This window comes from Hirundo rustica, chromosome 22 (genome assembly GCF_015227805.2).
Source record: "Hirundo rustica isolate bHirRus1 chromosome 22, bHirRus1.pri.v3, whole genome shotgun sequence".
NCBI classification, from domain to species: Eukaryota; Metazoa; Chordata; class Aves; order Passeriformes; family Hirundinidae; genus Hirundo; species Hirundo rustica.
In genome coordinates, this window is record NC_053471.1 from 1,674,546 (window position 1) to 1,699,640 (window position 25,095).

At 49.0% G+C, this 25,095-nt stretch overlaps 1 protein-coding gene across 1 annotated transcript; it reads right to left on the reverse strand.

Annotated features, from left to right (window-relative positions):
• Positions 1–8,996: 8,996 nt before the first annotated feature.
• On the reverse strand, positions 8,997–24,255 carry LACTBL1 (lactamase beta like 1). The gene is made up of 7 exons (XM_040084725.1): positions 24,191–24,255; positions 21,477–21,621; positions 19,821–19,930; positions 18,108–18,265; positions 16,003–16,250; positions 12,318–12,423; positions 8,997–9,975 (listed from the first exon to the last, which is right to left on the reverse strand). The coding sequence occupies exons 2-7, from the start codon at positions 21,580–21,582 to the stop codon at positions 8,997–8,999; spliced, it is 1,707 nt and encodes a 568-aa protein (XP_039940659.1). The 5' UTR covers positions 21,583–21,621; positions 24,191–24,255.
• Between the last annotated feature and the right edge of the window lie 840 nt (positions 24,256–25,095).

Sequence of the window (25,095 nt, forward strand, 5' to 3'; positions counted from 1 at the left end):
TGGATAAATTCTGCAAAGCCAAGCCCCAGCTTTAGGAGCTCAGGAAGAGCTGAGCAGAGGATCCTTCTGTCCTTGTACCCCTTTGCTCATCAAGAAGGCCCAAGTCCCAGTGTTTCAGAAACGCTCCTACTCTTTCCTTCAGTTCTAAGCTGGGCTGATCCAACCTGGCCGCAGGAATTTCTGTGGGTGATGGACCTCCCACCTGTTGGAGCCCAGGGCATTCCTTTGGCTGCCCTGGAGGGTCAGAGACCTGGGCAGGGGGGTCTGGGACCCCAGCCCAGAGCCCAGAGGGACATTGGCTTTGATCTCAGTCCATAGGAGAGGCTTCCTGCACTGCGGGAGGGATTGCAGGCCACAAGAGTGTGAAAAACAGTAGTTTAGCTTATCACAGGGTGAAAAAACAGTAGATTTGGGTTTTTAGCATTGAAGTGAATGGGGGCAAGATGAAGGATTTGGGGCGTTGTCTCCCTCTTCCTCTTTCTTCTTCCCTCACTCCATTTTCAGCAGTGACGGTGGCACAAAAGAGTTTAAAGAGATTGGGTCAAAGTAGAGATGACCTGTTTAGTATAAGTGATAGGTATTGGCAAGTAATGATAAATGAAGAATATGTAGCAATTAGTATAAAAGATAACGACTGCCCAGCTCGGGAGGAGTCACCAGACGCCTGAGCAGCTGCACAGACCTTTGTTGGGCACTGAGAAAATTGTAAGATAAGAAATAATAAACGAAGCACGCGACCTTGAAAAATCAGGACCTGAAGACTCCGTCTCTTTCTTGTGTTTGGCTCAGAGCTTTGCAGAGGGCAAAAGACTCTAAAACCACCTGAATCTCGGGGAAAAAAACCCGACACCCACTCACAGCACGGTTCCCTACACTAGATTGTGGTAATGCATTAATTGGGTTTGTATCGTGTTTTACCGGATTTGTAATCTGTATCATGTGATTTTTCCTTACTTATCTGTAACCTGATTCTCTTCCACTCCCATTTCTCCCTGACTGGATGGTGTCTTGTCCCTGCCTCTGGGCCCTGCCCCCTGGGGAAAAAGCCCCTGGACAGGTGGGGCCGAGCTCTCTTTGGCACCGGTGAGCTATTGGGAAGATCTCCAGCCAAGCAGGGCAGGACTGGAGAATAAAGCAGTATTTTCCCCCCTGGACAAAGAGCAGGCTCTTTCTTTTTGCCATCGGCGGTTGTCTAGTCTCGTGGGGAAATACCACACTAGATCAGGGTGACTGCGCCTCCATCAATCCAAATATTGAATGGAGTATCCAGCGAGAGGGTGGAGGTTCCTCACCTCTTTGGTGACCTGTGCAAGGGCTGCAGAGAAATCTGGGGGAGAGAGCTTTTCCTAAAAGCCACCTTGAACGTCCCAGGCTGCAATTTGTGACTACTGCCCCTTGTTGTACTGTCTGGTACCACTTTCTTCTCTTCTGTCCTCTCTGTCACTGTCCTGTAAGTAGATGTAGACGGCCTTGATCTCTTCTGCACAAGAACTCAGCTTCTCTGCACTGGGCAAACTTTGGGTGCTGGGTTAATGGCAGAAAGGGATTTGCATCTCTCTGAAACAAGATTTATAGGAGGTTTATGGTCCCTTCCAGAAAATATCTGATATTTTTCAATCAAGGCAAACCAGCAATTAAAGAGGGTGGGCACTTTTATACCGCACTCCTGGATATTTTGATGCTTTGCAGAGGTCACACTGCTCCCACTAATCTTCCTTTGTGGATGGGAACGGGGCCAGTTCTGGTTCATTTATTGCGCTGTGTATTTTTTAAAGCTGAATTGTTTATTGTGCATCGGATTTTAATTTGCTTAGTGGTTTCCTGGGATTCTGAGTTACACGATTTGTCGGGAAAAGGCTTAGTAAAATTATAACTACTGGGCCCAGTGGATTCCCTGATGTAGCACTTCAGTGCTGATATTCAAAGCTTACAAAATAATCAGTCAAACAGAGCATTGTGAGGTGTGAGGATTTCCTCACAATAACTGGAAGAGGAAGGAATTTCTTAGGGAGAAACTGCAGACAGGTGTGAAAGGCTGAAATACCCATCCCAGTCTTCAGCTGCTGGGTGAGAAAAGCAATACTGTGTCTCTCTAGATGACTTCAATGTCTGCACCAAAAATGGACAGAGAAACCTCCTCAACAAGCAGCAGATCAGGAGTTCCTGTGGTCTCCTACTTAAAAAAAAAAAAAAAAAAAAAAAAAACATTCCAGAGAGGAAATATAGTGCTGGACAATTTTCGAGGATGAGAGGGAAATGAGAAAGGGTCTGAGAAGAAAATACAGTCTTCAATGTCTTGTTGGGTGAAGAGAGTCTGTGGGGCGGAGTGGAGACTCGGCCCAGGGACTGTGTCACACAGTCGAGGAATTTCAAAGATTGCTGTTGACTTCTGAGTGTGCAGAGGGACCAGCAGAAACACTGGCATCTCAAAAGAGCATTCCCTGTGAGCTTCCCCCAAATCTAACCACTCTGCTAATTTTATTCTTTTTGTTAATGACAAAAGCCCCTTCAGAAGAGCACCGGCAACGCCATGGAAGAGCCCTGGTGCAGCCATCAGCAGTCTGCACACACTGAGCCTTCCTCTGAGGCTCTCCAGTGTTACCCTGGTTTTTCTAAGCCTTTTGATTTTCTTAAATGGAGTCAGATCTTTTTAGTTATTGTACAATATTAAGAGCAGTTTTCTACCTTTTCCCACAGATGTAACATAAACAAATCCTTTGTTTTTCATTCTCTGTCCTTTGTTTGCGTATTTCTAACCTGAAAACAATTGTAACTGACAGTTGGTTTAGCCACTTGGCTGAAGGGTGAAAAACCCCAGAAGCCAATCTTCTGCTAGACCCACAAATGTATAAAAAGTAAGAAATAAAACAAAGAGCTCTCTCTCCACCTGGATTTCAGCTTTTGGGCTGGACGGAGAAACCTCTGCTCTGCAAAACCGCTTGTCTGCGTGTGGCTGCTTTGTGTGTCTCGGTGACACTCCAGGGTGGTTGCTGTCCTTACACCAGCTCTGTGCTCACCTGCTCCTCTCTGGCCTGCTGGCCCTGCCAGCCCCTCTCCCAACACCTTGTGTGCAAATATCCCTCTCTTTTCGCTTCCTCCTCCCTTTCACCCTCTGTCGATGGAATTTTTTTGGATTAGTGTTCCTTTATTCTTGCAGATGGCCACGGTGTCAGAGCAGCAGCTCAGCACACAGCGACTCACTCCCACCGCAGGCATTGTCTGAAGTGCCCTGCCCTTGCCTGAGGAGCAATTGCTGATGGCACCCATGACCATCTCCAGCATTTGTTTTCTGCACCGGGGAGCCCTGGGTGGCTTCCAGGACATGCAGCGTGGCCTGGCTTGCTTCCAGCCTGCTCGTGTTCCAGGCTGTTGGAGCGACAGATTAAATCCCAGCTGCTCCTCAGCCGGAGCACTCTGTGGTGCCCCGCTCCCCCGGTGCCTGTGGGTCTCCACCACAGGGCTTGGCTCAGATTTGTTCTCTTCCCAGCTCCTCAGGGGTTTCTGCGCTCTCTGAACTTGCTCCTACTCTGTGAGCCCTGAGCTCACGTCCCACACATGTTCTTGGTCTCTGCCCTCGGCTCCACAGCTCCCACGGCAGGGGATGGCTCTGGACATCTCGACCACCTCACAGGAACCTCACACTTTGTTGTCACCCACACATGAGAGCGTGGGGAGTGCCAGGACAGGTGGGTGTTACCTGAGCTTCCTTCAAGCACGTGCAAGAAAAGGATGAGGACAATAATCCTGATGCTGAAACCACTGACTCCTGGATGAATTAAATCCTCTTCTTTGTATAGGACAAAGGCGAGTGGCTTCCCACTGACAGGGAAGGGTAGGGTGGGATATTGGGAAGGAATTCCTGGCTGTGAGGATGGGCAGGCCCTGGCACAGGGTGCCCAGAGAAGCTGTGGCTGCCCCTGGATCCCTGGAAGCGTCCAAGGCCAGGTTGGATGGGGCTGGGAGCACCCTGGGATAGTGGGAGGTGTCCCTGCCATGGCAGGGGTGGGACAGGATGAGCTCTAAGGTCCCTTCCCACCAAAACTGTCCCATGTGTTGTGATTCTCCGGATCACAGCTGTGAATATCCAGGAAGGTTGCCGTCCTGGGAGCCATTCCAGATTCTGTGCACATCCTTCCTGGGGACATCTCCCATTTTTGGATTCACTGTTGTGGCAAACAGTGGCCATCACCCTGATGTCCAGCCCCTCCCGACTCTCACGAGTCAGTCAGGACATCTCAGCAGATACAGGACTTCGTGTAGCATCAGATGGCACAAGGAAGGGCCAGACTGAGAGCTGACATCTTCCAGCTTGGACAGATGAAAGGGAAGCTGGAGGCTCCTTTGAATCCCTTATCTTTTTATTTTGTCATGTTGTTGCTCTCCAAAGCCCCTGGATTGCTCTTTTCCTCACCTCCCCCAGATAAACCTTTGTAGATTTGTGCAGTCATCAAATGCTCTTCCCCTGTGTCCCACAGCGTGTCCCACCCTCCAGCCGGTAAATCCCACCAGTGTGTGAGGTGTTCCAGAGTAGTTTTATGTCCCAGTTCATCCCAGATTTCCTGGCAGGCACCAGGGGGTGTGGATGGCGTTAAGTGATCAGAGGCTTTTCTGCATCCTCACCAGGAAGGAGCACCGAGGTGCAGTGGCAGATGGGGACCCAAAGGGACACCCCTGAGGGGGTTCATCTCTTACAACAAGCACAGTGTCAACAGATTTTTGGGAGTGATGGGGCTGAACCCAAACCAACAGCAGCCAAACACTCCGGCCAAGAGAACTGGCGCTGGAATGCTGAAGATTCCGCCGGTTTCCCCAGGAGGAGCTGTGGAAGGCAGCCCTCTGTCACCTGGGACTGACCTGCTCTTCCCAGCAGAGCTTGTCTCTCCCACAGTTTGGGGGCTGCAGGGCACAATATTTTCCAATTGCCTCTTTGGGAGCGCTTTGCTCCCATCTTTCAGATTTTCGATTTAACCAACTGCTTTTCTTACGTTTTCATCAGTATATCCGATAATTAGCTGAAAGTGGCTGGAAATTGTGGCCGGACATTTTTATATTCGGCTCCCTCTTGTGCTCATTCCATCCTCCTGCTGACTCCTCTCTTCCCAAGTTTTTCCACAACCTTTTGCCAGCCGGATGCTCTCGCATCTTACCCACGGTGCTCAGGTAGGAGCTGAAATTAAACGAAATGTGCCTGCCCAACCCTAGCAGAAATATCACTCCTTGGAGGAATAAATTGGGAGCTAAAGAGGAGCTGCTGCCAGGCAGAGCTGGCGTCAACCCACAATCCCAATAATTGGTTTGAATCGGGAATGGCTGCCGGGGGAGGCTCAGCACCTGCCCGGAGCAGTTACAGCCAGACCAGGGGTGGGGAGGAGGGGGAGAAGACACTTACCCATTGCCGTGGCGCTGGGCAGCACCTGGGCTGAAGGGAACAGAGTGGGAATGGGGGAGAAGTGCAGGAAGTGTGAGAGACAGACACTCCAAGAATCCCAGAACCCCAGAATCAATTAGGTGGGAAAAGACCTTTGAGATCATTGAGTCCCACCTGTGTCCTGACACCACCTTGTCACCCAGACCACGGCACTGACAAGGACAGGGTGACATCCCTGTGAGAGGCTGCACGGCACAGGTCACTTCAGACTTGCAAGCTCCACGCAAATTCCCTCCCAGAAGTTTGGAGGAGCAGCAGGACTGTCCTGATGTGTAAGCGTTCTGCCTTGTGAAAATCCTTGTGTCTTGGCTTGGGGTGAATGCCCAGAGCTCTCAAAATGCCAAGAAGCCAGGAACCTTTGTGTGTGCAATGGGCAGGTCTGGGAGACTCCCAAGGGTCCATGGTAAATAATTAGACTCTTAATTACAGGTTGCACACACAGTCTCAGTGGTAGCTTGTGACTGCACTTCAACTACGCTGTATTCCCGCAATTCCCGTTTGTATCTGCAAAAGAGCTTTGAATCCTGCCCAGCGGAGAAAGGGAATTTTTTTTTTTTTCTTTCTGTTTTTATGTCTTTGAGTGTTTCTGGCCATGAAACATCAATTTCTTTTTATTGCTTTTTCATAATTTTTTGTCAACTTGGTTAGCGCTGCAGACTGTAGTATAACTGTGTTTCAGCTCTGTCTGTGCAGTAATTCTACCTGGAACATTAAAACCGTGTTTGCTCATTAGCCATGAGGGGCTGGGGTGGGTGTGCCAGAGCACAGCCTGTCGAGGAAAAAGCACTTTTCCTGAGTGGATAATGTGAATTCGGGGAAAAAGCACTTTTCCTGAGTGGATAATGTGAATTTGGGGAAAAAGCACTTTCCCTGAGTGGATAATGTGAATTCGGGGGATATGCTCCACTTCAGGCCCTGAGAGGAAAGGGATGAAAGGTGAGGGCTCCATGGGCTGGAGTGACCAGAGACAGGGAGATTGCAGCAGTGAGGGCTGGGGATAAATGGGACACAGCTGCCAAAGAGAATGGGGGCAAAACCCTCATGAATGAGGTGTAGCTGCAACTGGGAGAGGGAGCACAGCCACCCCTTTATGCATATCAGATATCAGCGTGATGCTCACCTGAGCTGATTCTCCTGAAGGCAGAGTCAATCCAAAGGGGAAGAAGTTGTCATAACCAACGTCATGTTAGGATGGGACCACAACAAGCACCACCTTGTTTGGTTTGGAGCTATTAATCTGTGAATCTCACGTCTTCAGGGCGATGGTGACGAGCAAGGTGAGAACTTGTCCTTACCTGAGAGCAGGTTCTGGAAGTGTTTCCCTTCCAGCTGAAGAGATGCTCATGACAGCAGGGCCTGGGTCCATCCCACCCAGCTGGGGGCTGGGGATCTGTAGAGTGTGATTCGTCAATTTATTCCAATTATACCCTTTGACGTGAGATGAATCCACTCCACTGACTGGAGACGTTAAACTTCACTGAGAAAGGGTTCAAAGCCCTGAGATGTAGGTGTTTATATTTTCCAGATTTTTCTCGTTCTTAGTAGTCCAGAGTCTTTTAACTTGTAGGGTAACTACAGTTTAAGGGACACTATTACAATATTATGTCATTTCATTAGCGCTCCTTAGGGCAGAATTTGGCCTCTTAAACCAATAAAGTAAGTTTTGTTCCTGTCTGGTTTTGATGCTGGGAATGTTAATGAAGCATTTTCTATCTGTTTGGTTCCCTGATGAGTAATTCTAAAAACATTTTTAAGCGCTGTGTTTCTATAGGCTGTTGCAGACACATTGAGTCACTTTTTAAAGCACAGATTCAGTGAAAAGTGAACAGATGGGCAAATTTTGCATGTTTGTTGTACGGATTGTGGAGCCAGTCTCTGACATGGGTGAAATAACAGTGGGATATTTTTAAATTCATCCGCAAGCGTACACAAAACCTTAAACATTATTCACAGTGGTAACTTTGATTCTATAAAAGTTTGAGGAATTAAAAAAAAAAAAAAAGGCAAATTCACAAAGAGCTGTTAAAGCTGGCGTAAAACACTTGCTGATGGAGTCAGATCATCCCCCCTCCCAGTGACAGAGCTGGTTCTGCCCTTCTCAGGATGCTGCTTTGGCACAGAGTGACAGAAATAATTTGGACTCAGGACTGTGACCCTGGCTGATCTCCATGACTGACTGCACCATCCCAGCACTCCACCTTGTGCTGTCTGCCATGCACAGCCTCGCCCAAATCCTCTGTACAGGTCTTTCAAGGTCCCCTTTCCCCCTCTGAGTCAGGGAAGGGTTCTCCTGCCCTCACTGAGCTCTTGTTCACCTTCCTGGGGTGAGCCAGGCTTTGGTGAGTAAGCTTTGCTGCAGCTCAGGAAACTAATTTGACTCAGGAGTGGCAGAGAGCGTAATCTGCTGTTGATGAGAATGAATTAGAGCCCCCCAAATGTTGGTGAACAGGTGTGAGGGTCACTCACTAGAAAAAACTTCTGGGTGTCTGCGTTTCTGATGGAAAACTAAAACATCTCCAGCTCTCCATCACACAGATGGAGGGGTGGTGTTTCCTCCTGACCTGTGAGCGACATGGGATATAAATCCTAATTTTTCTTGGAAGCTTTTGAGGGTAAACAATCACTCCTTGGCATGGATTGGGCACAGGAGGGGATAACACAACACACCAGTGGCTCCGTAGGTGCAGGGGCACGGTCCCCAAGGTGCTGCTCCCCAGATTGATGCACTTCCCCTCAGCACCTTCACTCCCAGCTGCAGAAACACAGTGGGTACCTTTGCATCCAGACATCCTGCCCAAAATGTACAGAAAAGCTCCCATGCATTCCTGAATTTCCACACCATGCTCACACACTTTTCTGTACACTGAGACCCTCACAGAGCTGAGTCCAGCTGGAGCATCCCACCTTGTGTTCCTGTGCTCCTGCTCCCAGAAGCGAGCCTCATCATCTGCACTGCTCCAGCATCCTTTGAAGGACCAGCCAAGGGGCCAAGACAGAGCCACATTGCCCTGTACTTTTCAAAGTTCATGATGCTGGAAACAATCAGACCCTCACTTCCCAGGAATCCCAAGCAGGGCCTGGTGATAAACAGGTGCCATTTTTTAGCACATAATGCTTTTGGCAAACCCAGGTAAGGGATCTTGTTTGTGATAGACAGGCTCTTGGAAAGCCCTGGAAAAAATCCTTGGGCTGACAAAGAGACATTTTTTGAGAGACCCAGGGAATTCTCAGCCCTTTGATGATAGCAGGTGAGCACCACAGTGGTCATCGAACAGACAATATAAGAGCGGACACTTCAGTGCTCAGCTTTTTATTATGGCACCCAAACACATCCATCCAGCACTTTCCCGCTCCCTTTTCCTGCAGGTATCTCCAGGTGCCACTGCTGGGGGCCAACGACAAGTCATTAAAGTCGTCTTAAAAGCGGGAAGGATTTGTTTGGCAAAAAAGTCATTTGCCTCCATCCTTCCCTTTTGAATGGCATCCACAAAGCCACACAGGCAGGAGAGTCTGGTAAGACACCGATTCGGAGCCAGCTCCCGGGAGCGGAGGGAAGAGCAGGGAATGTTTAGCTGTAGAACACGGGCTTGCGCAGGACACGCACGACATTGTAGGTGTTCAGCCCCGGGGCGTCAAAGCCAGGGGACAAACCCTTGCGGTCGAAGGGGTAGAAGTTGAAGAGCTGCCCGTTCTGTGTCTCCAGCGAGATGGAGGCGGAGCCCAGGTGCAGGACACACGGGAACTCCTTGTCAAAAACGACTTGGAAAACGCGATCTTCCAGGTGGTGGAGCTTGATCGTCCGATACTTTTCAGGGATCAGCTCTTCCACGTGAGGCCCAAACTGCTGCATGACCAGCACCCCACCAATTCCAACTTTGATCTCGTAGAAAGTCAGGTTGGAATAGGTGTAGTAGCCAACATAAGGGATGGGGTTTGGAGGGGGAACCAAGCTTTTGTCGGCCTCTCTGAATGCTGTCTCCATGGCAGGGATGAGATACTCGTACGTCTGAGTCACGATGTTCCCACCCTGAGGTCTGGGCCCTGCCATCAGCACGATGAAGCTCAGGCGGAGCTTGGGGATGAGAGAGAAGGTTGCTGAGTAACCATCAAGGTCCCCGTCCTTGCTGATGACATCGTACCCCAGCTGCTCGTTGATCTCCCAGGGCGTGCCTGTCTTGTTAGCGAAGTACTCAACGGAGCACTTGAACAGGGGCGTCAGCATCGTCTTCACCGTGTCGGGCTCAAGCAGCCGGCGGTGGTAGCTGCCCAAGAAGACCATGGCCAGCTTGGCCAGGTCAGCAGCCGTGGAGTACATCTGTCCAGAGGGCCGGTACCAGCCCAGGTCGTAGAGCGGGGCCGGCTGCTGGCTGCCGTAGAAGCCCACGGCCATCTGGGAGCGGATGGGCGCCGTGATGTCGAAGCCGGTGTCCTCCATGCCCAGGCGGTCCAGGATGTTCTCCGAGATCCAGCGCTGGTACTGCCCGTCGGCCGCGTGGTCAGCCAGCACGTGGGCCATCAGGGAGAAGGCCAGGTTGCTGTAGTGGCATCTGGGAAGGAAGAGGAATGCGTGTTGGGTGTTGCACTGCGCCAGGGAGATGTTTTCTATATAAGGAAAAGGGTCTCAGTTTCACCCCAGAACCTTTTAAGGGAAGAACACCAGAAACTTCTTTGCTCTTCTGGTGGAAATTGGCTCAATGCCAAGACAAAAACACTGATAGGGTGTCTTTAGCTGTTTCTCAGAAATGTAGTTATTTTCTGTCAGGCTATTTGCCGAAAGAAATCCACCTAATTTGTTCAATACTTGAGGAAGAGCACGAGGTTCTTGGTGTATTTTTGGGGTGCTGCAGCAGGTGTGTGGGACCTGACCCTACACTGTGCGTAGCTTTATTCTTTGGTTTTGTATTATTTTCTTCTTTTATTAAAATCTTTTTGCTTTTTCAAGACACATTACACCATGCTGTCTCACAAATTATTTTAAGCCATTTCTCTGCAAGGGTTGGCCCCTCAGAGGGGACGGAATTTTGTGGGGTTTATCACATCTGACACCACGCAAGATTCCATCAGTTGGGATCAGCTATTCATCAGTGATATGCGAAATCAGTGGCTGGGTCTCTCTTCTTCGGGGAAAAATTCACATTTTATGGAATGACAGATGAAGGGGAGACAGAGAAAAATCTGCATGTTGTTGCCACGATTTGTTGTTAAATCAAGAAAGAGAAATGTTTTACGGGAACATCAACAGAGCTGTTTAACCCTGATGTACAGAGAGAGCTGAAGATGGAAAAGAAGCAATCCCTCTATATTTGCATAACCTGACTTGCTGTTTATAATTGTTCACCATCCATTCTTTTTAAGAGCAGCGTGGAGAGTTCCAGGTGCTCACCTTAAAGGTCTCAAAATCCCGGGTAAACCTCTTTGGGGATTTGCCATGGGATAATCACTTGGATACCTAAGCTACCTTAAGATGGTAAAAAGCACTTAAAAAGCACTTAAAAGCCCACAAAGAAGCATCCAGCAATGTGGAGTCATTAAAGAAACCTGAGTACTCCAATCTTTAATAACCATGAAGTGATTTAAGTCTTCACACTTGAATGAAGTTTAATGGCATGAAGACATGAAGGGGCATTTTTTAAAAACACATTTTCAAAATTCATTATATTTTTCAACCCTGTTGGTTTTTTTAATTGTGTGAAGCCACACATCTCATTGAGACCTATTTAGATCATAAATTTGGTACCACTTCAACCTTTTCCAGCCCATTTAGTTGAATAAAAGCACGGTGAGCATATACATTCTTACCCTATGAACAAGCACATTCTGTATGTAAAACCTTGTATTCGAAATGGAGCTGAATTTCAACATAGGAAAAATATGTTAAAACATCTGTATCAGTGAATGGGAACTCCCTTTGGGGATAATGATCTGTTGGCTGGGAAGCATAACCACGAACAAAGAGAGAGTAAAAACTATCAACATATCATTTAATAAGGCATTGAGAGACTATGAGGGGATGTCCTTATTTATCTTCATCGGGATCATAAAATAACGATACCAACAGAGGTAAGTTACAATAAAGATATAAAAATACCAAAGAAATTGATGGTATTGAAGTCCTGAAATCCTTTAAGGAATATCCGTCACAGCCTCTTATATGATACGAGACAGAGCTAACACAAATGACTGGTAGATCCTCAGCCATCCTGGGTAAATTATTTCAGACTGTAATTAATAAACAAGCAATTTTGCAGCCTTAGAAGGTTTATTCCCAGTTAGTTTGAATCCTTTAACTCATCTGCTGTCCGCTGTTGAAGGCTGTGGGGAGGTGTCCAAGGCTGGGTTGGACAGGCTTGGAGCAACCTGGGGTAGTGAAAGGTCTCCCTGCCCACAGCAGAGGGGTGGAAAAAGCTGATCTTTAATGTCCCTTCCAACCCAAATCAGTCTGGGATTCTATGATTCCATGACATTTTCCAGCGTTTGCAACCCAGGTAACAGACTTTTAACAGGCTACAGGAATTGAAACAAGCATTCATAGACATTTTAGATCATTTAGAGACACACAACTCACCACAGACATGATTTTAACTGAAACCCGTGATGATTGAAGCTGCTTAAATTAAAGTGCCTTTCCACTTTTGAAAATCTGCATCATTTAAGGCTCATTAAGTGAAATATAGCAGTCTAATTTGGCTCACCTGGGCTTAAAAAATTAAACACAACCCTGACACTTCCAACAGTCTCTTTTCCCAGCCTCTGACAGGTGTGTGGGGAGATGGCTGAAGCTCTCTTTGGGAATGGCTGCCTTTTATCCACTGCCCGTGGAGGCTGGGGATGGGGCTGAGGGTGGAGAACGCATCCAGACCAAAAGCTTCTAAATAAACGTTAATCTGACCTGGTTCCTGGGTCGGCCACCAGGACATCATCTTTGAGCAGCGCCAGGGCGTCCTGTGTGTTGCCCTTCCAGAGCAGGCTGGTGGATCGCAGCCTCCTGGGCAGACCTGTGCCAGGGGAAAGAGCGAGAAACCACGGAAATGATGGCTCTGGAGGAGAGGGAGCAAAGGCAAGGTTCAGCGGAAAAATGGAAGCACCGGTGGTGTGTTGCACTGCACCAGGTTGGTGTTTTCTGTGAGGAAAAGTTTCACCCCAGAACCTTTTAAGGGAAGAGCGCCAGAAACTTATTTGCTCCCCTGGCAGTAATTGGGCTCAATGCCAAGACAAAAACCACTGATGGTCGCTTTATCTGTTCCTCAGAAATGTAGTTATTTTGTATTGGACTGTTTGCCAAAAAACCCACCCAAATCCCTCAATACTTAAGGAAGAGGACGAGGCTTCTCTGTGCATTCTCGGGGTGCTGCAGCAGGTGTGTGGGACCTGTCCCTACACTGTGCACATCTTTATTCTTTTGTTTTTGTACTATTTTTCTTCTTTTATTAAAACCTCTTTGCTTTTCCAAGATACACTCGACCACGCCGTCTCGCAAAGTTATTTAAGCCATTTTCTGTGAGGTGCTGGATGCCCTCAGAGTGTGTTGGACCCTCGTGGAGCTAAAAACACCTGGCTCAGAAGGAATTCCAGTAGTGGTGGACACGAGAGCTCTGGAGACACAGCAAGGGCCTGCTCCTGCTGAGCAGCAGGACATGGCACCAAGTCACAGTCTCCTGGCTCTGGGTTACACAGGTCCTGCCCCAAATTTAACTCTGGGCTGCTGCATCTCAGTGAAAGCTCCTCAATGAATGATGGAAATTATCCTGGATCCCCCAGTGTGGTTTGGAAGAGAGGGGCAGACAGGGTGTTGGGAAATCCCTGTGTTTCCGTGTGCCTGCATTCCCTTGACCACAAACATGTGTAACAGCCCCTTTTAACGGGATTTCATTCTTTACACTTCACCACAGAGAGCCTAAACTTCTCTGGACAACTCCAGGCTTGGCCTAAAGTTTTCTTATCTTCCCTCTCATCTTCAGCAACATTTAGTCAGGGTTTCTCGATATAGAAAAAACCAAGGTTTTGTCCACTTTTAATTATTCAGGGTTTCTAAATGTGGAAAATATCAAGTTCTTTTCACACTTCATTCCTCACTGAACATGGATTCCCTAAAATTTTTTGGTCAGTACTCTTTGAGTCACCCCAGCTCCTCTGCACTGGATCTGTGGCTTGCCTAGGCCAGAACTTGGATCACTTTTGGAATGGAATCCTTGCTGCCATTTGCAACTTGCTTTGATGTGGATGTGCAACTTGCTTTGATGTTTGGGAGAAAACTGGGAAATGTTATGTTTCTGTCAGAAAAATGACTCACAGTTGTGTGCTCAGTGACCATGTCCTAATCATGGATTCACTCAGGTTGGAAAAGCCCTCCAAGACCATGGAATCCAGCCATTAGCCCAGCACTGTCATGTCCACCACTAATTCATGCCCCCAAGTGCCACTTCTCGCATTTTCTGAATGCCTCCCAGGATGGTGACTCCACCACTTCCCTGGGCAATCCTTGCCAAGGCTTTACAACCCTTCCTCTGAGAATTTGTTTCTTAATATGTAACCTAAGCACCCTTTGGTACAACTTGAGGCCTTTTCCTCTTGTCCTGCATCCTGCCAAAGCTGAACGAGGCCCCATTCTTTTGCAGCATTTGTTTTTCTCAGCTGGCCTGAACGTGGCATTTGTGCTGGAGTGAGAGCATTGCTTCTGCCCCTGCTCTGCGGTTGTTTGTGCAGCTGCATGACCAGATAAGAGATGCACTGACATCTCCCAGTGCACAATGGGCTCCTTCATTACATACTTGCCCCAGTGGCAGCAAAGAAAACGTCGGAGCAGTGGGAGAGTTCGCCAGCTCTGCGACAGCGGCGCAGTGTCTCCTTGAGGTTCATTGGAAATGATAAACCGGAGCACAACATAATCCAGAGTCATTGATTTCTGCCTCATGGGCTGCTAATTGAAGTGACAAGCACGTTGTTAATAATTTACAATTGCATCCCCTCCTGTCATTTGTGTGGAAAATCATGGTCTTAACAAGCCGGAGCTTCCCTCCAGCAATGGGCCCATCAAGTGCTGAGGAGAAAAACCTTTGGAGTTACTTTTGTAATATGCAGTGGAGAGACCAGATAATGAGGATCTATTACAGATCAGTTTCTGCTGGGAGAATTTAGATGAAACCCACTTTACAATGTGTCATGCAGTGGCTTTGATCCCAGTGCTAAGCAGAACTTATTCCTTTTTGGGGTTTGACACACAGCAAACGGAAAGTGGAACCGGAACATTCCTTTGATTTGCAGTTGGGATTTTGAAACTGTGCGTCTCCTTCTACTGAATTGTCAGGGTCCAAGGGTTGGTGTGTCCTGTGGGGGTGCTCTGGGAAATCTGGGCCACATTCTAAAATCCAAAAATACATAGGAGCATAAAAGGAGCTGAGCAGGGGCACAGATCCAGCACGGAGATGGAAGCGATGGAGGGGCTGCATAGCACAAACAATTATGCCATGACCAGGTACTCTTCTGACTTATGCTCCTTACAACGTTCCTGGGGTGCACTTCACACCTCCCTGGGTGACAGGAGCAGTCAGAGCAGCTCCAGGTGCTCATGAGAGTGACAGGGGACCAGGCAGAATTGGTGCCCCTGAAGGGCACAGCATCAGGCTGGACGGAGCCACACCTTGTCTGCAGGGAGAGGGGCTGGGAGGTGGCCACTGGCCACTTTGGGTTGTTTATCTGCTTCCTTCCAGGTTTCAGCATCATTCCATTTTGGGGAGCCCTCGTTTTCACACTGGCTTGCTTCAGATGATGCTGTACCCCATCCCGAGGTCCCGCAAGTTGCAGGCATGCTATTTTGATTTTAGGTCCTAATTTTTAGGGCATCTATTCCAATCTGGAAAAATGCAAGTGTTTGATGAATCAAAATACCTCACGTGCTATCAGCACAGTCTCCTTGGCTGTTACATTTTGCAAATCCCTCAGTCAAGTATTAGCAGCTTTGTTTCTGAGAAAGGTTAAAGTTCTTAGTCCTGTGAGCTCCTTCTCCCCTCATGTATGAGTTCCCCAATTCTGAAGGTAGCAGCAGATTAACACTTCTCTGACAGCAAGTGCCAAGCTATTAATAGCTCAGGAATCCTGGATCAGGAACCACGCTGACAGCTAAATTTAGCTCAGCAATCAAGGCCTTTCTATTCAAAGCAAAGAGATTTGACCCTGAACTCTACATCTCAGAAAAACGAGAGCGCCTGGGGCTGGAGTAGGAAACACTGTTGTGCAATTGGAGCCTGACTTCAGGTCATGGTACCGAGGAGAAAGGAATCTGTTGACCTGAAAGAAATGTGTTCACCTGAAAGGATTCTGTGCTCACCTTGCAGGGGCAAAAGCTCCTCATCTCAGCCCCTTTCCTGCCTGGTGTCCTGGACAGGAGTTCCCTTTGAGCATGCCACGGAGCTGCTGGCACCGTGCTTCCAAGAGCCCTGCCCGATCCCTGGGAAGTGCCCAGTGCACTGGGAAACAGCCTCCAGCAGGTTTTTTTTTTTTATTCCTGGAATATAGTCTGCTATCTGCGGTGTGTTTCAGGGCAGAGAGGCCCGGGGACGCTCGGGGAGCTGCCTCACCTGAGAGCTGACTGGCCATTCTGCGCAGGGTGACTCGGGATGGCTTCAGCGGCATCGAGCCTTTTTCCAGAAAAACCAGCCCGTCTGCTGTGTATCTCTGCTCCGAGTCCTTGAGCCTCCCCAGAGGGTTCTTAATGACAAAGTTCTGGGCGTAACGCTCCAGTGGGTCGTCAAGGGATGTGACTTTTCCTTCCTCCCACATCTTGTACAACATAATGGTGGGGAAGATCTTGGAGACACTGGCAATTCTGTTAGGGAAGAGACATTTGGAGGAATTTAGCATTAAGAATCAAGAGGAAAGAAGAGGTCACCGTGATTTTTTGCGTGACACCTTTGCTCATTGCAGAGGGAATGGCTAAAATACAGGTAGGAAGTTTGAATTAATATCCCTAAATCTGAATCTTTGTAGGCTGCAACATAACCTCTGCCTGCCCCCCAGCAGTGCAGTGGGCTGCTGATCTCTTTCTACTCACTTGGCATCCATAAAACGACATAAATTGTAAATTACTGGTTAGTAAACACCATAAAAACTCTCAAGTAGTTTATTGGAATTTCAATGTAAAAATCACAAAATCATTTAGGTTGGACTATTTACCCAGTACTACCAAACTCTCCCTAAATCCCAGATTTCCACAGGTTTTGGGGTCTATCCAGGCCACCCCTGTGGCACATCAGTCAGCACATTCAGCTGTTAATTGAAAGTTTGGTGGTTTGAGCCACCCAGGGACGTGAACCTCACCCCTGGCCCATGGCAGGGGTCTGGAACCAGAGCTTGAATGTTCCTTCCAACCCAAATCATCCAATGGTTCTGGGGGAAAGAGAGCATGAGGTCATTTTACCATTACACAGATGGGAAGGAACAGATAATCACAGCTGCTGGAACCGTCCAAAATTGTTCATTTCACGGGCAAAATTTTATAGTTGGAGCGCAACCCATGTTTCTTAGCTAACACAGTTACAATTGACTGAAAATTCATCTTCAGAGGAAGGAAGCATTTCCTTCATCATTGTTCTTGGGTTTTAGCACACATTAAAAGCTTGATTCTGTCTTAACCTAAAAAATAACAGGCAATATGAGTTTGACTTCACTGGAATGAAGAATAAGCTTATGGGTCTACTTTACATGTTCTGTAGATATTCATCCCAAAAATCAGTTTTTCCTAAACTGACATTTATTATTTTTTTTTTGAACCCTGTGTCTCCTCTCTGCTCTCCAAATCTGTGCCAGCTCTTGGTCTTCATGTTTGTGCCCTGGACAAGAAACCATTCCCATGTAAGTAGTATGTTTTCAGGTTCTTTAGGGTCATTGCTATTCCAATTTAAAATATTGCCGGAATTAAATGAAAACAAAACAAAACAAAACAAAACACCCATACATAAATCCAAAGTAACTCAGTAAACCACCAGCATGTAACAGTCCAGGAATTCGCTTTGTCTCACAAAGTTCCAGCATAAGCCAGAAGAGGTTCCTGCATGGACCTGTGTGGGAAATACTAAAGGAGATTTTCAGAAAGCTGCAAAAGCAGGCTCCAGAAACAGAAAGAGCAGGAGAACCTGAGGACTAGCCACAGCTGCAAAGCTTGAAAGTAGGAAAAGTTACAATAGTACAGCAAGCAAGGACATGAAACAATAGTTTGAGTTCTAGGTTTGGCCAGGACAGACCTTAAGACTGCAGAAAAATACACCTAGCAAGATAGTAGAAGGTTTTAAGCTTAATAAGAGTATTGTGTATTGTTAACAGAAAGCATTCAAGCAAGCACTGTTTGAAGCAGGTGCACGCGTGCTTTTAGTGACTGGCTGGAACAATTGTCTGTAAGCTTTAGCAACGTGCTGTTGGCTAGAAAGATTTTAAAATGCCCTGTAACAAAAAAAAAAAAAAAAATCTTCAGCTGCTGCTGGCAAGACACGAGTTGTTGCCATCTTGCATTTGTCTCGACCTGTTATGAGAATGATGTGGCAGTAAAGGCTCGAGGAACGTCTCCCAGTGGCCGCGTCCCGTTTGTGCAAAACCTCCCGCAGTTTGTGACGGTTTTGTTGCCAGGTCCCGGCTCTCCGTGGGCGCGTGTGCCCTTTCCTGGCTCTCACACCGGTGCCAGGGGTCTCACCTGTAGATGGTGTATTCGTTGGGCACCCCCGAGGCAGGGTCGGAGGCGTTCCTCTTCCCAAAGTTGCCGGTCCAGAGCACGGTGTCGTTGTAGATGACGATGGCCGACATGGCCGGCAGGCCGGAGCTGTGCATCTTCTGCCGCAGCATCTGATCCACCTGGGGACGGAAGGGAAATCATGAGCTTCCAAAAGTGTGGCTTTTTTTAAATCTTCTTTTCTGCTAGAGTCGGGAGTAAATGCTCCAGAGACGGTGTTTGGTGTTTGCACTCAGATGTTTATTAATTCTTATCTACGTTACAGTCTCACAGACAGTGACTCCCAGCTAATGAACTAAAAAATGGCTCCGATCTCTTTCTTTACAAGGCCTTTTAAGGATAAACTGTCCAATTATGAAATGGCACCTAAATTATTTTTATTGCAACCCAATAACCAACCACCCGTGGTGCACAATGTAGGGTGCCCAGAGCAGCTGTGGCTGCCCCTGGATCCCTGGAAGTGTCCAAGGCCAGGTTGGACACTGGGCTTGGAGCAGCCTGGGACAGTGGGAGGTGTCCCTGCCATGGCAGGGGTGGGACAGGACGGGCTTTGAGGTCTCTTCCAACCCATGTGAGTCTAATATTCATGTCGACAGTCATGGTCCTCCTCTTCTCAGTCTGACCTTTAGAACTGCCTGGACCTGCAGACAGGCAGAGACTTCATAAAAGTGGATGTGAAGTGATGGGAATTGAAATTCAATGTGGATAAAGCCATGTGTGTGCAGGGAAACTGCCCAAACCTGGTCCTGAGCTCTCAGCAACAGGAGCCCAGGGCTGTGGTGGATGCTCCTGTGGAAACATTTGCTCAGTGCCTTAAGGCAGAAAAAAAAAAAAAAGGCAAATAAAATAGGATTTTGTTTAGATTATTAGAGAAGTAACATGAAATATAACAGAAAACATTTTTTCCACTGTATAAATCCCTGATTTACTTGCATGTTGAATATTGTTTACAGTGCTGATTTAGCCCTGATAGAGGCTAAAATAGGGAATGTCCTGTCAGAGCATGATTGTACCTATGGTCCAGACAGTCAGAGCAATGCTGCAGTATTTCCTCAGAGCACATGGGGTCTGCCAGAACCTCAGGCAGTGCTAAAATGTCTGATCCATCTCACACCGAGGATATAATGACAGTGTATCACACCTTCTTCCAGTCAGATGCAGGTCTTCTTCCCCTTCCTCCTTCCCTTTCCCTTCCCTTTCCCCTTCTCCTTCCTCTCCACTCCCTTCCCAGGAGTTATGTATGGTCATCTTTTTGATTTTTAAACAGGGGTGTGGGGAAAGCCAGCAAAGAATGAAAATAAGGAACTGGCACTGGCTGCTGAACTGGCACTGGAGATACCTGAGCCAGGTACTCTCCAGGACATGAGGGCTGCCTCATAGTGGACCAGATGCCAGGAGCCATTATTTTTTTGCTGGTGGAAGCTCACCAGACCTTCTGACGGACAAGTGATGATGTTTGTCCACCCCAGCTCGCCCTCTGGGCAAGAGAAGTGCTCACTGACCTGTTCACTGGAGGAGTTTTACACCTCCATGTCTAGGCTTGCGCGTTCTCCCCCTCCTCAATTCCCCACCCCCTTCCCCAGGGATGATCAGTGGCAAAATCCTCCATCTCCCCCGGGTCCCTGGACCCCCGGACCTCACAGCCAAGAGCTGTGTGTCCCCCTCCTCCCCACAGACCTTCTCCAGTGCTTCCTTCAGGATGGGGAGGGGGTGGTCCAGCGGGACTGGCTCAGGATAGCGGGGACACATCTGCACAGCTTCTGACCTCACTTCCATCACAGATGGATCTGGAAAACGGTTCAGGGTGACACAGGTGACTTCAGCACACACATGGACAAGCTTGGACCTCACTCAGCAGCCACCACGAGCTTTCTTGCTTGTGTTGGCCTAAGGGACATTTCTGCATAGGGAAGGGACAACCCTGAATTATTCTGTCTGGTGTAAAACAGGGCTGGCAGGGGCACTGGGCCCTGTTACTGCTAATTCCAGCGTGGCATGGACACAGGATGTGCTTCAGCTAACTCTGCAACCTGGGAGAGCAAGGAACTGGGGCTGCAGAAGGCTCTGGGGTGCCTGGCAGTGGGTTTAGCCCCCCTGGAAAGGACTGCCCGTGTCTAGAGGGAATTCTGAGCTGGGGTTCAGGAGAACAGTGACCAAGAATCATCCCTTGTGTCCCAACCTCAGAAACAGGGACAGGAGTGACCTGTGAGGGCCACCTGAAATCCAGCACTAACAACACTTGGTAGGGCCCACACCTGCTCCATCAGTTGTCTCCTGAATCGGCTGCATCCTCCATTTCCCACAGAGAGATTAAATTTTTGTGGTCAGCAAAGATCTTTAAACTCAGAGAGAGATGGGAACTCCCTTACTTGGAGGCACTATTTTCCCAGCTGATCCCAAGGTGTTCGTAAATGCAACTACCCTGATCTGTCAGCTTGAGTGCATCAGTTGAGTTTCCTATAATCAACAGAGGAGGCCAAAGAGATGCTCCAAGGGCTGGAGCCCCTCTGGAGCCAGGCTGGGAGAGCTGGGGGTGCTCACCTGGAGAGGAGAAGGCTCCAGGGAGAGCCCAGAGCTCCTTCCAGTGCCTAAAGGGGCTCCAGGAGAGGAGGAGAGGGACTGGGAACAAGGGATGGAGGGACAGGACACACGGAATGACTTCCACTGCCAGAGGGCAGGGATGGATGGGATATTGGGAAGGGATTCCTGGCTGTGAGGGTGGGCAGGCCCTGGCACAGGGTTCCCAGAGAAGCTGTGGCTGTCCCTGGATCCCTGGCAGTGTCCAAGGCCGGGCTGGACAGGGCTTGGAGCAGCCTGGGGCAGTGGAAGGTGTCCCTGCCCATAGCAGAGGGTGGAACAGAGTGAGCTCTAAAGTCCCTCCAGCACAAACCGTTCTATGATTCTGTGATTCCATGAATTCTAGTGTGAATCAGGGGGCTTAAGCCAGAGCAAAGAATTGGGGAATAGGAAAGAGAGAAAAACCTGAAGCTGAAGCACATGGTAAGGTATAGAAAAACCTGTTTCCAAACTGGAGTAACTGGAAAAGAAAAAAAAAAAAAGAAAAAAAGAAAAAAAGAAAAAAAAAAAGAAAAAAAAAAGCCTCCTTTGCAGTTATCCAAATCTAGGCCAGGAGTGATGAAGCTTCTTTGCACACCATCACTGGTGGATGTGGTACCTCCATCCACCCAGCCCTCACCTCCCCTGTGGCCTTGCTTTATTGCTGTCTGAGGAAACCTGGGGGAGAGCTCTTTGGGGAGAAACGGGAATAAAGCCTTTATTAGCTTTCCAAATCTCTGTGCCACACCACGACCAAGGTTAAAACCCCCTACTCACTGGGCTCCACCTTGGGCAGGCTGTACTGCCACAGGAAGCAGCCGGTCATGGCCACGGACAGCAGGAAGAGGAACACGACCAAGACGTGGATCCACTTCACCTCCATGGCAGCGAGCTTGAGGAAGCTCCGGCTGCAGGGTGCCTGCTGGGGATGGAAAAGGAACGGGCTAGGGGAGAGAGAAAACAGCTGCGTGTGTCAGCTGTGAGAGAGGCCCCTGTGCTGGAGAATGAAGCTGCTGCAGAGACAGGACTCACCCGGGCTGGTGGAAGGGTCCCTGCCCACGGCAGGGTGTGGAGTGGGATGAGCTTTAAGGTCTCTTCAACACAAACTGTTCTGGGGTTCTGGGGTAATTTCAGTACCCAGAATTCAGATTGCTGCACAAGGGCAGGGGTAACTGGAACCAGAAATGACTTTCTGGCTCTCTGTGAGCCATTCCTCTCCTCCTCTTGTTGGTTCTTGTGGAGCACCAACCACTCCTTTTCCTTCTCCCCCTGAAGCTCATCATCCCAGCCTGGGAGGAGTCTCAGTTGCAGCTCTCCCTTCCTTCCTTCTCAACCACCTTGACTTATTCCTGGATATCTTTCCAGCCCCTTTTTTCCAGAGTCCAGCATCTGTTCATGGCAGCCACCAGCCAGACCATCTGAGCAGATCCAGCTTTTCTAGATGAATGATGGATTTTTTCACCCTGTGCTGCCCTTACCCTTCTCTGTTGTGCCTGTAAATCCCATTCCATCACGTACCATCTGTAAGCTTGGCATTTACAGATGCCATGTTTTGGGAAACTGCCTGATATTTGAGTGTGTGCAGCTCTCACAACACTGGAGACCATCCAGGTTGGTGAGAGAACCAGATCAGTGTTGAGGAAAAACAAGGAACAGATGACAAATGAGGAGGTGCCTGAGCCTGAGCTGTGCTCCTTGACTGCCTGCAGGAGGTCAGGAGGGTGCTTTTGAAAGTTTGGCAATTAATGTTTTAAAACATATGGCCTGCCATTTGCATCCAATATGTTCCACATTCCTAAGCTGTTTCAGGTTGTCTGGACTCACTTGTAGGATAGACAGATTGAAATATTCCCTTTAGATTTCCACACAGCCTTTTCTTTCCTCCTTGTTTTTGAGATGCAGGATAGTTCATGCAAAAGCTTCTGCAAATCAACCAAGCCTTGTCACTCACAGCCAGGGAATCTGCAGAACCTCTCCCAGACTAACACAAAATTCTGTGGATCCAGCTGGGTTTTCCAGCCTTCAGCAGAACTCTGGGTTGTAGTTCCACTTTCTGCGTAATAACAGAAATATATCATAATTTTTCCTGAAGGCCCTCAGCCCGGTCAGGCATTCCTCTAGGAATTTCTGAAAGCAGCTTATGTCAGGTTCTTCCATAACATAATTAAAATTCAAGGATGGCTGAAGACTGTGCGGGTGCCTGCAGACCCACTCACACCTGAGCCTGCCTGAGCGCTCCAGGCCCGTATTCCAGCCTGTTTCTAAATAGGGGAATGCCATCCTGTCACCAATCCCATTTCTCTTTGGATGTACCAACCTCCTCCAGGGCCTGAGCAGGCAGGAGATTCCACCACTCAAGGAAGAGCCTGTGCTGAGATCTCTAATCCCCTCACACTGGCAGGGCTCAGTGTGTGCTCGAGGATGTCACTCAGAGCTGACCCTCTGCCCTGGAGTGGTCACGGGGTGACTTTCTTGAATTTTATCCCATCTTAATAACATTGACTCCTCCACCAATTTTCAGTTCCTCTGACCATTTTTCAGTCTCTTTCCTTGCTTCACTGAAAAGCCCCGATTCCTGAATCCCAAAGAACAAGGTGAGAAGGCGATTTTCTGGTGTATTCCTCATCTCATGGACTCCAGACTCCCTGGGCCACTAACTGAGGACACAAAGACACCGACTTTGAGCTCATCTTTTAGTCCAAACCCATCCTTCAGTCCAAATCCCCCTTTCTGGTGTATTCCTCATCTCATGGACTCCAGACTCCCTGGGCCACTAACTGAGGTCCCAAAGACACCGAGTTTGAGCTCATCTTTTAGTCCAAACCCATCCTTCAGTCTAATCCCCCTTTACTTCATGTGGATCATGAGTGCCCCAATGGCTCTTTTTCCTTCTCTGCCCTGTGGGAATGCAAAGAAACCCTGGCAATACCAGGGACTGGAGATATGGATCTCTCCTTCATTGATGGGACACCAGATACCGGAACGTGCGAGAGGTATTCATCCACCCGAGGAGATGCTCTGCCCTCCAAACCATCTTTCAGGGAAAACACCGGTTTTTCCCTGCACCTGGGAGAGACTGCCAGGCAAGCAGATGGATAGCTCCCTACAAACACTCATCACAATCCCCACTCCAGGACCTGTCTGGTCTCACCTTCCTCTGGTTTCCCCCTCACTCCGTGTCTCTGTGACTGTCACTGCTCACAGCACAGACACAGCAAGGCAGGGGGAGGGGGACACTGAGCATTTAAACACATGCAAATGAATGCAAACACATGCAGGAATGAGTGCACGCAGTTTCCCATGGGGACAGCTTAGCAGCAGGATACGGTATTTTTCCCCCCCTGAGCTTTGCAAAATTAAGATGGGGAGAAAAATTGGGGATTCCCAATGGGCCACCCAGGTCACCGTCCTGCCCCACCAGGGTCGCTCGGTCAAGGCACAGCGCAGCAGGGATTAGGGAGAGCCAGAAAGACCCCCAGCCCCTCACGTACCACCTCCAGGAGCTGCCTCAGTCCCAAAGGCTGTTGTCCCTCGTCCAGGCGTGTAGGCACTTCAACAAGCCCATCCCGGGCAGCCTCAGCCCCGGGCAGCGGGGAGCAGGAGCCCTCAGCATCTCCCAAAGGCAGCTCTGTGTCACGGCCGGGCGCTGCTCCGTCACCGGCTGCAGCAGCCTGGATTATCTCCCCAGGATACCTGCCCCAGGTTCATCTCCCCTGGGGTCCTGCTCTGGGTTTCCCCATCCATTTGGCCCACCCAGGCCCTCCAGAGAGTGCTGCTGATCCCCCCCTCCCAGGAAAGGAGCTTAAGTGGCGGGGACAGCACGGCGTTTGCACAGGAAAGCGCCGGAGAGATTGGATGTTAATTCTTCCTAATGCTCCTGTGCCGTGTGTGTGAATCACAGCTGAAACCAGGAGGGCTTCACCGTCTATTTATAGCAGCTTCATCTCCTCCTGACATCCGAACAGGAGGCGATTAAGCAGGAGAGGGCCAGTCCCTGTGTGCCTCCAGCCAGCCCCTGGAGCTGCTCGAGGGGAGGGGACGCGGGGAGTTAAACCAGGAGCTCAGGCACTCTCTGGGCTTAATCCTGAATGGCCTCCTGGAGTTCCCCCCACAGCGACAGACAAGGGAATGATTCCCAGCTCCCAGGCTGGCAGGGCAGAGATGGAGCTGGGATTTCTCCCCCCTTATCTGCCAGGCACCCTGGAGGATAGTGGGAGCTGCGGGAGGGGGTCCTTACCCGCAGCTGTAACCCCTCCATGGCTGCTCAGGAGGCTCTTCTCATCCTCTGTGCTGCTGGTCCCTGAAAATGAAGGGTTTGTAAACCCCTGTGATGAAGAGAACAGAGTTGGTGCAGGAAAAAAGCAGAGCGAAGAGGTAACAAAGCCCCAGGTAACAA